We start from the raw sequence: 15,660 nt of genomic DNA on the forward strand, positions 1-15,660 counted from the left end.
GCTACGAGAGAGAGAGTGAGAGAGTGTGTGTGATTAGGGTTAAATATATATTTTCAAATAATCTCTTGTCAGAAATTTTTTATTTAATAAAATTAATTAAAAAAATAAAATATTTAACTACTCTCCTATTTAATGATAATATTACTTAAATTATTAATTAAAATAAATTTATAACATCATTAAAAACAGTTATTTGTCTTTATAATTTGTTAATAAAAATGATCATTTGTAATTAGAAACTTTAAGAGGTGAGATGTAATTTTTAAAACTACAAAAGGTGTTCTTTTCTCTATTTTTTGGATTAAAATTAAAAGGGTAAATTATAATTACATTGAAATTTGTTTAAAATACAAATTGTCTCATATAATTTAAAAAATTACAAATATTTACTTGTCAAAATTTTTTATTTAATAGAATAACTAAAAATTAAAATTTCTAACTGTTTTCTCATACAATAATAAAATTACTTGAATTATTAATTAAAATAAATTTTTGATATCATTAAAAATTATTAATTGACTTGATGATTTATTAATAAAAATAGTCATTTGTTATAAAATTAAGAACTTCAAGAAGTAAAATGTAATTTTCAAAATCATAACGGACAAATCATTTTTTAAACAAATCTTAGTTTGTGTATTTGTAATTTACCCAAATTAAAATATGAGTCGAAAGAATTGAAAATGTTTGGAAAATAATTTCGCTTATGTGTAAAAAATAGAAAAAAAAAATGAGAAGAAATCTTTGGCTTTTTGTAAGTATTTTCGATTTTTTAACTTTTAAAATAATTTTTTGATTTTGTTTTTACTAAAATCAGCCTATTATCAAATGACCTCTCTATTTATTTATTTTATTCAAATTTAATTTCAATAAAAATGTTAAAAAATAATCTCCAATTTTTTTGTATCAAATGTTTATCAAATTAAGGGAGAAATATTTTTTTATTAAATTCAATTTGATGAAAATTTTAAAATATAAGGTACTGGTGGATATGATTTTTTTTCAACAAATTTGAAGAAAATAAAATTTTGTAATAAATGAGAATTTTTAAAAAGATTTTGATCAGAAATAGATGAAAAGGTTGAAATAGTTCATATTAAATCAAATTTTTTATTCAAATTTGAAATCAAATTAGATAAAAAATAATAAGTAATGAAAGGTTAGAGATGCTCTTGCTCAATGAAAGGTTAGAGATGCTCTTACTCATGAAATGAAATCAATATAGTTATGTCAAAGTTATAAAATTTATTGTATTTTCACCAAATCTCAAAAAAGATCAATGAATTTGCCATTATGTTTAAAAAATTAAATTTCAGGCTTAGTAAAAAGAAAAAAACTTATATTGAAACATCGGTTAATCAATTGTTTTTGACTTTTGAATGTGAAAATCAGCATCCTACTCTGCACATCTAAAGATTTTGTATGCTTGGGGAAGTTAAAAAAAAAATATTGTGAAAAAAAATGTTTTATTTCTTCCTTTTTGACAGCTAAATAAGCCAATGTCAAAAGAGCTATTTCTTTTTTGCTCAAATAACCAAAAAAAAAATAGCTATTTTATACAAAGCCAAACAAGGCCTTAAGGGTCATCATAGCAGTCATTCAATAGTTCATTGTATTTGGGATAGTAGGCAGAGAAACTGCAGCAATATAAAAAGACAGATTAGCTTATCAGGAGGATGCAATGAATGACAATCTCAGTACACCAAACTACCACATTAGCCATAAACAATTGAAAACAGGGAATTAGAAGAAAAAAAAAGGAAACCCAACTCTGTGCGTCTGTGTGTGTCAAGTTTTCCTTAGCAAATGGAAATGGAATACACCACAGATACAAGCACTAGCAAAACAAATCAATCACAAACAAAAAAACATGACACAAAGATCCGCGATTGAGTAAGAGGAGTACAATACTAATCGGGTTTCACAATCCCAAAAGTTTTCTTGCCTATGAGCGAACTTTTCAATCAATACATATCACCATTTTCCTACTATAATTAATCACAAAATTCCCACATCTCTATAAAAACGAGTGCTAGCAAATATCTCCAGTTTGATACCCCAATCTCCATTGAAGATGAAAAAAAGAAAGAAAAATGTTAAAATTTACCATCACCTACCACCAATTTACCATCACCTACCACCACCTACTCCTCACCTACTCCTCACCTACTACACTCACCCTCTCCTATATAATGAGCCACCCACCATTTGTAATATATACAACAACATAAATAAATCAATAATACATACAATTTATTCTATATCTATCAATTTATTTTACATGGTATCAGAGCAAGGTTAACAACCTAGTCATTCTGCTTCACCGGCGGGCGGCAGTCTCGCCTTGGCCGCCCGCCGGACCTCTACACATATCCACTTCCGATCCTGAAAAATTTCCCTCGAAAATCTCCCATCCTATAACTTATCTGCTCTCCCTTTTGCTCACTCATGGCGGCTGTTACTTCTCTATCTTTCTCCACTTTGGGTCAATCCTCTGAGAGGAGAGTCTCTGTTCCGTCTTCTCGTCTGTTCGTCTCCAATTTCGACGCGTTTCGAATCCGCACGAGCTTTTCCTGCGATTCTGCTGGTGTTCGAGCTTCGAATTCGAATTCTTCAATGGTTATTCGGTGCATGTCTTCTGGAACTGATGTGCCCACCGTTTCAGAAACAAAGTTGAATTTCTTGAATGCTTATAAAAGACCAATTCTAGGCCCCTTAATACGCATGGGGCGGCATGTGCTCTCTCTCTCTCTCGAACACTCTTTTTTAAAGAAACATTCTGTAAGTTCTCCCCAAAAAAAAAAAAAAAAAAAAAAAAAAAAAAAAAAACACCCATACACACTCACCACCTTTTCTCTCTCTTTGTTTGTTTGACACACTCCAAAATCTCAGCCCCTATGTGTGTGTGTCCAGAGTGTATCCGTGTGTGTGTTTGACTGTGTGTGTGTGTCTGTGTGCCGTGTGTGTGTGTATGGTGTGTCTATCCCAGTGCCTCACCTCCCACCTTCTTATTTTATTCACTCATTTACTTGTTAGCCATCTCCCCAAGGTCACACTTTTTCTCTACTCTTTGTCACCCATCAGAGAGCACATGCATATGTGTGTTGTTTTTTTTCTCTCTCCCATGTGACCCACTCTCCCACTTATACTTTTTTCTTTTTCATTACACTCCTGTCCCCCATTCCACTTTCTTTTCTTTTTTTTTATATTTATTTTACTCCATTTTTTTGAAAAGCAACCGACACATCAACTGGTTTGCACACCCATCCACCAATATTTTTATCTATTTTTTTTTTTTGTTATCCATTGTTTTCTTTTTCTTTTATTTTTATTCTTAAACAACACCACAACATTCCACCCACCAGCCTGCTTTCCCCATTAATACATTTTTCTTCTTATTATTTTTATTATTCTTATTATTCTTCCCAAAAAAAAAAAAAAAAAAAAAAATCCACCGCCCAAACTTTATTTTTTATTATCACTTTCTTTTTTATTATCACGCTTCATTGGTGCTCTTTCCCACTCCCACCTTTATTATTTTTATTCATCATTATCTATTCATCATCACCATGCTCATCAACAACAAAAAAAAAAAAAAAAACAAAAAACAAAAAAACAAAAAAAAAAAAAACAAAAAAAACAAAAAAAACAAAATTCCAAATTTGCACAACAACCCATATTTTATTCATCTCAGGGATCACCCCCGATCACAATTTTACACACAAAAAAAAATAAAAATAAAAATAAAAATTTAAAAAAAAAAAAAAAAAAAAAAAACAAACCAACACAACTCGGAACAGTGGGATTTTTCTTCTCTATTCTGCCGCCGGTCTTTTCTTCTTGCCTCCGTCCTGGGCGGCCCTTGCCGGTGTTGCCTCCGTGTTTCCCACTCCACTGGGCATGATCACTACTCCCTGCTCCTCCACTGCAGTATATGGCGGCCCTCCAAATCGGAACATCACGGTGGCCTTCCGCTTCAGCTCCTTGTTTTCCGCCTTTAGCACACTTATCTCTGCTCGCGCATCCTTATACATGCGTTGGAGCAGAGCCAGCTGGGAGTTTAACTGTTGCACCTCATTTGTCCTGCTCTGCAGCCGGTGCGACAAGTTTGTGACCGCAGTCATGGTTTCCACACATGACTTCAGAGTATACTGATTGGCCTCAATATCAGTTTGCACCGCCATTTTTTGCTCCACCGACCGCATCGGAAAGTTCAACGGAGCAAACACAGAGGTGTTTGGTTGAGGTTCACTGGCCACCGCACCAGTTCTCTCTCTTGTTGACTCATTGAGGTCGGGAAAGAAAGTGAGCAGCCCACGGGAAGACGAAGCCATTTTCTGGGCAACAGAGTGTTACAGCGTATTACAGAGTTTCTCTCTCAGCAAAGGAAGAATTTTTCAGAGGTTTCTCTCAATTTTTTCTGTCTCAGCTTCTGCCTCAGCCTCAGCCTCCGTCTTGGTTAAATAGCCGAGGCAGCCACGCGTATCGCGCGCCACTTGACACTAGACGACAAACGGGCACGCCAGCCAAGGCCCTCACGTGCCTCGCCATCATATCTGGCACGCCTTTTGATGGCACGCCTTTTGAAAGATTGGGCACACCTTTTGAGGGTGCGACTTTTTAAGGGTCCGACAAGACTCTGTAAACTGTTCCGACATTGATTCCGGTTAGCTCCTTTATGGGTCCGACAAGACTCTGTAAACTGTCCCGACATTGATTCCGGTTAGCTCCTTTAAGGGTCCGACAAGACTCTGTAAACTGTCCCGACATTGATTCCGGTTAGTTTCTACAAGGGTCCAGCAAGACTCCGTAAACTGTCACAACAACTGTCACAACAGTGTCTGTTACAACGGTCCGACATGACCCCGTAAACTGTCTTCTACAACGGTCCGACATGACCCCATAAACTGTCTTCTACATGGTTATGACACCCCCATACAGTGTCCTCTACAACGTTATGACACCACCATCCAGTGTCTTCACCAATGGTCTGACACGACCATACAGTGTCTCTTATCCTCTTTTATTTTTATGTATTTTCTTGTTTTGTTACTCTCTCCAAACTCAAGTTGGTTAGTTTCTATCCTCCTTGAGTTTGCGGGGGGCTGTTAAAATTTACCATCACCTACCACCAATTTACCATCACCTACCACCACCTACTCCTCACCTACTCCTCACCTACTACACTCACCCTCTCCTATATAATGAGCCACCCACCATTTGTAATATATACAACAACATAAATAAATCAATAATACATACAATTTATTCTATATCTATCAATTTATTTTACAAAAAAAGAACTAATTATCATCAATTCTGTTTAGTGATAGCAAGGTGTGGAAGAGACGAGATGTCGGAAGTCAACTGGACTACAATAGCAACGGGCTAAAAACACTGCTGAAAGAGTAGCATATGACATTTTTTCCAATGTGAATTCCCTATCAAGTAGCCAACATTTCTATCATTCAAAATGATTAAGAATGTAACAAGGGGGGAATGGTTTGAGTTGTAACTTGTAAGATTGCATTTCAAAGTAAAAAATTTGGCAAGGCCAAGTTTTCAATGACTGAAATGGAATTTAAAAACAATTACATACAAAAGTACAAATCTCTAATGGCTGCTAAATGATGCAAGAAAAGAAACAATAAAGAGTTATGACATGCAACTCATATTTAACTCATCCTTAAATAAAGCTAAAATACGTAACAAAGCTTTAGAACTCAATACAACAACAAGGGTAAAGCTTTTGAAGTGATCCAGTATAGCATCTATCCAGATGCGCACACACTCAAATGCAGCAGCTAGGTGAGACACTCCTTCAAGTGGATACAATTGCTTTATAGTGCTACTAAATGGAACATAACTAGTTTTGAAATAAAAATCATTAGTAGCTCAAATATAGCTTATAGATAGAAACCATAAAAGATAATCAACAAAGTAATGCTTCAGAGATAAATTGCAGTTACCTAATAATGCCACCTGTTTTTTCTAATTTATTCTTTCATTGCATCAGTGTGCATCCTTGTTGGACCTATTCACCTTTTTATATTGTTTTCCTTCAACTATTTTCATTAGCCATTATAGTCTTCGAGTTACAAACATAAGATATCCCATAACCATTCCAAATACAAATCTGCATCCATACCCCATCACTACAACTTTCCAGCCAATCCCGCTTCACCAGTCTGAATTTTCGTCTTGTTGGAATGTTAGTGTAGGTGGCAGTGGCTGTGGTTCCTTACATTTCTATGATAAGGGGAATCCACATAAAGCCAAGTTCCTGCTGTATGAATCATTTCCAAATGTGTTAAACTGGTTCCCTTGAGGAATTGGTCCTCCTAGTTGTTATCTAAAAAGTTTAGTACCTCAAGAAATATTGAACTAGTCAATTGCAAAGGAATACAAACTTGTTTGAGGAAAGATCCAACGATTCAAGGTTTTTCAAATTTTCAAGTGAAGTTGGGATGATGCCTTTAAGGTTGTTATTAGATAAGTAAAGACCACGAAGCGAATTAAGCCTCCCAATGGATTTCGGAATCTCTCCTCGGAATTTATTTCTTGAAAAATCAATGATTGAGAAGATTGTTAAGATTCTTGATAATTCAATCTCATATCCTTTAAACATCACCACCACAGAATCTTGGTAATATGTTTGACCCATGTATTTCAATTTCATTTCATATTCATCAACATTCATCATAGCTCCAAATTGTTTGATATAATTTGTTGGCAAAAAGCCAGTGAACTCATTGCACGATATGTCAATAATTCTCTACTTCGAAAAAGGATGTTTGCTCTTGGTCCTGGAGGTTTCCATGTGACCATGAAACCTATTAAACCTCAAGACAAGAACCTGCAATTCTGGAAGAGTTTCCAACCAGTGGGGGAATGTATCATTTATCTTATTTGTTTCAAGATCTAAAACTTCCAAGTGTCTACAATTGAGCAGAGATCGCGGAACATGTCCTTCAATTTGGTTGTCATTCAAGTTAAGACTCTCAGCATGTTGCCTTTTGCAAATGCTACAGTAAAGATGCCACCAAAGCTATTCATCCGTAAACTCAACACCGAGAGATTAACGCTTATGTTTCCCAAACATTGTGGAATCACACCACTCAGACTGTTATTTGATAGATCAAGAACTTCAAGTGACATCAGACTGCAAATCAAAGTTGGGATTTCTCCCGTCAATTTATTGTTTGAGATAGAGAAACCAATTATGGAGATAGGTGGAACAAGGAGTGGTCCTCGGAGTAAGTTGGAGTGCTGGTTAATATTCTAGATTCTTCCATGGAAGACACTCTAAACTTGTAAGGAAATTATGAGAAAGATCTAAACTATCCAATGTATTTTTTCCCACGTCGAATATCCATTTTGAAACTTCACCATGAATTTTATTGTTTGAAAGGTCTAATGCAATCAAATCAAGCAGTACTCTCAAGAAGTTTGGGAATTCACTTAAGTTGTAAGAAGCTAATCCTATAGTCTCAAAGTAATGCAAGGTAGAGTTGACATTGTTGTTGATGTTCAATGAGAGACCATTATATGAGAGATGAAGATAGTACAGATATTTTAGCTTAAGCAACTTATCTAGCTCGATATCACCACTGAAGTTATTTGATGAAAGCCTCAAGTATGTTAGGTTCTCGAGTTCATATACTGATCCTGGAATTGGTCCCTGTAGCATATTGTTATTCAAATCTATAGAAATCAATGAAGGTTGAGCAAACAGCCAAGATGGTATTGTCCCATTGAGTGAGTTATTTTGCAATCCAATGTAAGTTAGCTTTGAAATCCCAACAGCATACGAAGGAATGGGACCTGTTAGCTGATTTTCAGAAAGGGTTAAGAAAGCAAGTTGGCTTATGTTGCCAAGGGAATCCATTATTTGCTCATTCAAATTGTTTTTGGAAAGATCCAAGTAAGTAAGCTTTGCAAGGTTTGAAATTGATAAAGGGATTTGACCGCTGAAGCTGTTAGCCCAGAAGTCCAAATTGGTGATTTGTGTAAGGTTCCCAAGAGAAGTTGGAAATGGACCCCGAAAAGTTTCACCCAAAGAGGTACAAACTATTCAAGGCTTTAAGATTGCTGATTGAATTAGGCAGTTGTCCAAAAAAATTGTCAGGGAGAGATCAAGAAACTGAAGAGAACTAGTCACATTGAAGTTTGAAAGTTTATCATGTGACACCCAAATTATCCTGTACATTGAGCTTTCGTAGGTTTGGGAGTTGGAAAATGTTTTCTGGGAATTTCCCACGTAGTTGACAAGGAGCAAGACTGAGATGTCAAAGACGATAGATTTAGCAAAGCATGAGCTAAAGGTGAAGGAATATCCAACTCAACATGGTGTAGTTCTCTTAATTGGTTTAGGTTCCGAAGAAGCATATTGAAAGCGTGTTGTTCAAGACTCACCTCATAATGAAAAAGAGACAGATCAATGGCACGCAATTTGGATAGATGACAGATTTCTGAAGGAACTCTGCCTTCAAATAAAGAGTTGGAGAGGTTGAGATGGGCCAAACTTGCAAACGAGCCAAACTAGATGAAATTCTAGAAAAATTGAAGTCATTCAAGGCAAGATTGAGCCTCTGAAGCTGACGAAGGTGGAAGAGGGAGCTGTTGGCTTCAATGGTACCATAAAGTGTGTTGCAACTAAGGTCAAGCCCAATTACATGACCATTCAACCAGTCACAGGTGACCCCCTCCCACGAGCAGCAATCAGTACTCTCATTCCACAACATCATTTTAGGGTGAGAATCAGATTCACACTGTAGGAAGGAAAAATCAGTTATGGTAAATGTTTTCTTAAATTGGAGTAGTGCAAATCTCTGGTCCTCAAGGCACGTATGGCATGTAAAAGTAGGAGAAGACCGTGATGATAATGAATATGTAGTAATAACTACTAGTTGAGAAAACAAGATAAATACCAGAAGAAGTTGATGAAGCCATATTAGCCAACTCATTTTCTCCTTATATGGGTAAGAATCAGAGAGACATCAAAAGGAAAGAGTAAGTATTGGATAGTTGATGATGACTGAGCTGGATATATAAGAGGATTAAATGTATTATTATCCAATTTGATACACACTGCAAAGTAACAGTAAGTATTTTCTATGGTGAAGCCCATCAAGGACAAGAAATATTTAATAAATTATCCAGACCCTTCAAACAAGCTGGTCTTCCATAAGCCTTGAATTCCATGTTGCAACATATCTTATGCACATTAATTTTAAAATTGCAATCAAATGTTGAAAAATAATTTGTTTAAGACTGATGAAATTGTTAGAGAGAAGGGAGACGAACCAACCTAACCTGGGTGGGTGGGGGATATTTCTAAAGAAATGTAGCTGGAAACAAGGAGTTTGAAGTTGACACAGTTGAACTTACAAATTCAATACAAGCCTCTGCCTCTTTACATTAACTTCACACAAAACCTTTTCCACCATTATGTTACAATTATTTTCCATTTTAATTTTGGTTAACTATTGAGATATGATCTCATGTACACTCATTTTTATGATCAAAATTTCAATTCATCTGAGTTCCAGATTAGGTTGTTGATGTGAAGAGTCTACTTTTCAAACACAGTCATTAACGTCGTGTTTGAATCATAAATTTAGATAATGATTTAGAAATGGAAAAAGAAATGAAGAAAAAATTTAACTTACATTTTATTCAATCACTTTTTTCTTCTTTTTCAAATCTTTACCAAAATCCATGATCCACATACAACATTAGGAAACAAAAGAATTTAACACTGGGAAATGAAGTCTTGTTCGATGTGCAATGAAAATTGATTGAGTTTAGCAACTAAATTACGATTTTGGTTTAAATTAAGATAGCTTGTAATTTGTAACTAGGGGTGCAACTTCAGCGGATGCAGTAAGATGCAGAGTTATCCAAGTTGTTTAATTTGTCTCCCCAAGGCTGGCTCAATCTCAATAAATTAAACTTGGGTTATGCTCAAATTACGAACAAATTTGAGCTAAATTGTTTTTATCATCCACCCTTCAAGGATGACAATTATTTTATCATCCACCCATCAAACAAGCTAGACCAACATTTAAATATTGATAGCAGTAAAGTATCACCAAGTAATTATTTAGTATTTGAAAAACATAGTGGAGACAACCAAACCTATGCTCATTTCCACCATTTCAACTTCAAAAAAATGATGAATCCTACATAGTTCTTTTGATCAAATTGTTGAGTATGATTTTGTTTGATGTAGTTCGTTCAATTTTTGCACTTAAAAAATATATTTTTGTAAGTAAATTAAAATTGAAATAAAAGATATTATTAAGGAAAAGTGAACTTTTTAAGAATAAATTTTTTTTAAAAAAAGATTTAATTGTCCACATTGAAATTTAATAGGACTCATTAACACTTTTAAAATAAGATTTATTGATAATTTTTTTTAATTTTTATTTTATTTTTGAACGTATTGCATTGCTTTAGTTCCCCTTGATAATTGTTATAGATAGGATGGGACAAAAACCAATTTGGGTGGATGAGAGATTTCTAAGGAATGTGATTTGAAATAAGAAGAAATTATTCATTAGGACTCGCCTATATTCTATGTGGTTTTCCCTTCCAAGTGTATGGGGCCATATAACTAATTTTCATACATTTTCTCCTACATTTGAGACTATTGTTATAACATGGGCACACAACCAAAAATTATCTAGTAAGTTCGGAATACCATGTGTCCATGTGCCTGTCAAATAATATTATATAATTTTCTCCACTATTTCCTTATTTTTGAAGCCATGTATTTATTTAGCCCTTGCTATTCGTTAGGCACACGGCTAATGTGAAATTCCCATAAAATAGAATAATTCCTTGCACATAACCACCTAGTAGAGTGGCAACTACGTAATTAATAAATTGAACTTGGGTTATGCTCAAATTACCAACAAATTTGAGCTGAATTTTTTTATCATCCACCCCTCAAAGACGACAATTATTTTGTCATCCACCCTTCAAACAAGGTAGACCAACATTTAAATATTGATAGCACTAAAGTATCACCAAGTAATTAATTAGTAACACAATCTATGCTCATTTCCACCCCTTCAAATTAAAAATATTTATTTATTTTTGGTCATAAAGTCTTTAATGAAGATTTCTAGAACAAAGCCACATGAAAAAATTTTAACAATGGGAAATGAAATCTTGTTACATTTGGAATAAAAATTGATTGATTTGTATGGCCACGTTTTTTCGAGATTTTGGTTTAAATAAAGGCAACTTTTAATTTGTAGCCAGGGGTGCAACTCGAGTGGATACACTAGGAGTGAAGAGTTATCCAAGTTGTTTTGAGAATTGCATGAGCCCCCCAAGCCCAACCTCTAACCTAATTTTGTGTACTCAAGGCTGGCTCGAGCTCAATAAATTGAACTTGGGCTATGCTTAAATTTTTTCTTATTTTTTTTAATGTTTTTTGATCAGCGAAAGTCAATTGTTAATTGTTAGATTAGCATCTATAGGAGTTAGCCTCTCCACCCTTCCAAAGCACCAAGTGCTTGCCATCTAATCTGGGTAGTGCTCAAATTACCAACAAATTTAAGCTGAATTATTATATCATCCGCCCTTTATACAAGCTAGACCAACATCTATATATTGATAGCACTAAAGTATCAATATTAACTAAGTAATTAATTAGTATTTTAAAATCTTAGCAGAGACAACCCAGTCTATGCCTATGTTGCACGGACACGGACACGGGACACGACACAGACACGGCACGGACACGCGAAAACGCAATTTTTCAAAAAATAGGGGACACGACACGTTGGGGACACGTTTAATATATATAATTTTATTTATTTATTATATGTCTAAAATAAAAATAAAATCATTAATTCTTATACAATCAAAATAATAATAAAATTAATAAATATATTTTTTTAAAAAATTAATATAAAATAAGTTTTTTTTTTAAATAAGATATATATTTTATATGTTAATATAATATAATTTATAATTTAATATAATAATATAATAACAAATATGTTAATATAATTTATTAGATATATATTTTATATAACAAATTAGATATATATATTTTATATATAACAAATTATATTGTTATGGTTGAAAACGGGAGGGACAGAGACGCACGACAAGAGAGAGAGAGAGAGGAAGTCAGATCGAAGGCAGATCGAAGGCGAGGACATGGCGACGCCGCCGGAGGAGCTGACGAGTCTCTACGACTCCATCTTTGACAAGTTCGACTGCGACAAGAGCTGAGCCGTGGACATCAATGAGTTCAGATCGAGATCGAAGGCAAGAGGTCGATCGCGAGCAGAGATCAAAGGCAGATCGAAGGCGAGAGACAGAGATCGAAGGCAGATCGAGCAGATCGAAGGCAGATCGCACCAGGTTTCTCTCTCCCTCTCTCTCTCTCCCCGTGTCCATGGCGTGTCCGACTGGAAGATTTCAAAAACAAAAAGGAGACACGTTAGAGAGAGTGTCGGACACGTGTCTACCGCGTGTCCGACGCGTGTCCGTGTCCGACACGTGTCTGACACTCATACGCAGAGCCTTGGAACGTGTCGGTGCTTCATAGGTCTATGCTCATTTCCACCTCTCCAACTTTAAAAAAATTAATTTTTTGTCAAAGTATGTATAGCGATCCCGGGTTTACCCTTGTTGTATAGTGATCCGGACATGTGTCCGTGGATGTTGGTAGTTGTTTATTATCTTGTTTACATCCTTTCTTACGTTGTATTTGAGTTATAGGATGTGTTGAGCGGGTTGGTTACAGGTTGGTTGAGTTTAGAAACCAAAACTAGTTGCCCAGATTTTTGGCCTGTACGCTCGAGCGGAGGTGTTGGCGCTCGAGCGTAGATTACATCCATCCAGTATCTTGTTGTGCAGTGTTGTGAGCTCGAGCGTAGGGTTGGGAGCTCGAGCGGAGGTCTGGTTCTGCGAAAGTGCTGAGCGAGTGCATTCTGCGCTCGAGCGGGAGGTTGGCCGCTCGAGCGGAAGTCTGTGAGTGTACGCTCGAGCGGGGTGTTTTACGCTCGAGCGGAAGACTGGGTTTAAGTCCCGAAATTGTGACTTTTCAAATCACTTTTTCACTTTCTCTTCTCTCTCTTACTTTTCCAAAATCACCATTGTTGAGCCTTTCACTCTAGACTCTACCTTCTCTCTAGGTTTTGATCTAGTAGGAGTGATTTACTCACCTTTGGCCTTTACAAAAAAGTTGTTGATCGTCGAGGGCTTCATTTTAATCTGAAAATCTCGGGTTTTGGAGCACGTTGGGTTTTGTCGTCTTCTCCTTTGGAACTCCGAATTTGAGGTAGGGATAACCTACTCCTCTCTATGGGTTTTGTCTTTAAATTTTGGTATTTTGAGATGTTGGGCTTGGTTGGGTAATTTTGTAAAAGTTTGGGGCTTTTGTGTAATTTTACAAAGGTTGGGGTTTCATTCATAATAAACCTAGATGCATGTTTGGCATGAAGAAAATGGAATGATTGTTGAATCATTGATGAAAATGGGACCTAAGGGTTGAAATGGTAATTATGGAAAATGGCCTAATTACATTGTTTAATTAATTGGGATAATTAATTGATGAGAAATGAGGAAATGAAATGTTGATTGAATATCCATTTGTGCATTTATTTTCTGTTTTAGAAATAACTGCTTTGGGCTATCGGTGGAGGATAGTCGTGATTGTTGTAGACAATGTATGTTGATTAGGCAAACTGAGACTAATCAATGGAATGTGTTATAGAACTTGACAGTTGCTAGAATACATTAATTGTTTGTATTGTGTGATTGTATATAGAACCAATGTGTTTATATGCGTTATGTGTAGAGGAGGAGATAGGGGATGTACTCCGCGGTTTAGGGGAAGATAGGGGATGGACCTCTAAACCGGATAGGTATTTGGAGGAGATAGGGGATGTACTCCGTAGACAGAGCTCATATGCTTGTCTAGAGAAGTGAAGATAGAGCTCATATGCTTATCTTTGTGAAGTGAAGTGTGGATACAGCTTGTATGCTTATCTGTAGATATTGTTGATATACATATCTGTTGTAGAGTGTGGATACAGCTTGTATGCTTATCTGTGGATATTGTTGATATACATATCTGTTGAGAATGTGGATATAGCTTTTATGCTTATCTGAATGTGAGATATAGTTTTTATACATAACTGTGGAAATGATGATAGAGCTAGCATGCTTATCTGTTGAAAAAGGGAAAATGAAAAGTAATTGGGACTTGTAAGTCGTTGACATAAATATGTAATTTATGTGATTGAATCAGTGTTGACCAACTATCAATTGCTAATGTTTTAGTCATTGTCCATGGTTGGTTTAGTGTATTTCTACTGGGCTGTGGCTCACCCTATATGGGAATATCATTTTCAGGTACAGGAAGCATGCCACCTCCAAGGACATAGCTGGGAGGCTAGAGGCGGACATGTTTTGTTGTTTTACTTTTGATATATTACATGTAACTTCAAGCCAAGGGCTTAATGTGTATCGAGTTAGTACTCTTTGTTGTAACCAAGTGTTAACTTGGAAAGCTGTAAGCCCGTAGGGCATTTTGTTATGATGATAACATGTAATACTTATGTAATGAGACACTAATGAATAATAGAAGGTGGTTTGTTTATACGTCAACGCATGTCTTATTTGATGGGTTTAATGTTATTATTTGAGGGCGTTACAACTTGGTATCAGAGCGTACCGGGTTCGAATACTTTGGGTACGTGGGAAGTGATTAGTATCACAATGGGTTTGTCTCGCTTGATAGAGACTTAGATGTAGTACCATATGCTATGTGCTTAAATGCTAACATGCTTATGTGACTATGTGGGTATGGGATTTAATTTCTAGGATGTTGATTGGATCCTTGAGTTTCTGGGAGTCTTGTTGGAAAAGCACTTGATCAACGCTGTTTCTAACCGGAACTCTAGTAACGCCTTGGGACTATCATTATCCGGAAATGAAATTCGTAAGTGCTTATGTGTTTATGTGCTTATGTGGAGTGAATTACAGTTGTCCATGCATTAGGACGTGAGTGATTAGTTTCGGCACACCTATGAATGTGCTAACGTTCTGTGTTGCCTTTATTAGGATGTCAGGACGAGGAAGAGGTGCTAGGCGTGGTAGACCTGCGAGGCAGGAAGTACCGTTACAGGGTGAGATTCCGGCAGTGCAGGAGGGAGTTGGACAGGCCAAAGTGGCCGAGCCAGTAGGTCAGCAGGCTATGGGTGCCTTGGCCAGAGAGTTAGCAGGAGCTTTGGGTATTCTTAGGGCTGAGAATCAGGCAGCTGAGGCAGGGCCTTCCTTCTTGAAGAGGGAGTTCTTTCGGTGTAATCCGGACGAGTTTATCGGGGATCCTAAAGAGCCGCTTAAGGCAGATGAATGGCTCGAACAGACAACGAAGACGTTTGAGATGCTTGGCATCGAGGACGGAGCACTGAAAGTGACCTTGGCATCCTTCCAACTGAAGGGAGATGCGGGTCAATGGTGGAAGTACGAGAAAACTCGTGTTGGTGGTACTTGGGAGGCGTTTATAAATGCTTTCCAGGAGAGGTTTTTGTCTGCAGCAGCTAGGGAAAAGCTGAGGGATCAGTTTAGCCGGCTTAATCAGCAGGGCTTGTCAGTGGCCGAGTTTGAGGCTACTTTTACCAGTCT

General features: G+C 36.3%; 1 protein-coding gene across 1 annotated transcript; it reads right to left on the reverse strand.

Moving 5' to 3' along the window:
- Positions 1 to 7,273: 7,273 nt before the first annotated feature.
- Positions 7,274 to 8,952, reverse strand: LOC145795959 (uncharacterized). The gene is made up of 3 exons (XM_082880912.1): positions 8,875 to 8,952; positions 8,416 to 8,771; positions 7,274 to 7,976 (listed from the first exon to the last, which is right to left on the reverse strand). The coding sequence occupies exons 1-3, from the start codon at positions 8,950 to 8,952 to the stop codon at positions 7,274 to 7,276; spliced, it is 1,137 nt and encodes a 378-aa protein (XP_082737038.1).
- Positions 8,953 to 15,660: the final 6,708 nt, after the last annotated feature.

The sequence above is a fragment of the Camellia sinensis genome, chromosome 7 (genome assembly GCF_055761805.1).
Source record: "Camellia sinensis isolate YWXY chromosome 7, ASM5576180v1, whole genome shotgun sequence".
In the NCBI taxonomy this organism is placed as follows: Eukaryota; Viridiplantae; Streptophyta; class Magnoliopsida; order Ericales; family Theaceae; genus Camellia; species Camellia sinensis.

Coding starts and splice junctions, on each gene's coding strand:
- LOC145795959 (XM_082880912.1), bottom strand. CDS start 8,952: ATGGCTTCATCAACTTCTTCTGGTATTTATCTTGTTTTCTCAACTAGT. Junction 8,772..8,874: donor ACATATTCATTATCATCACG/GTCTTCTCCTAC, acceptor TCCTTCCTACAG/TGTGAATCTGATTCTCACCC. Junction 7,977..8,415: donor TGTCTCTTTTTCATTATGAG/GTGAGTCTTGAA, acceptor CTGGGCTAACAG/CTTCAGCGGTCAAATCCCTT.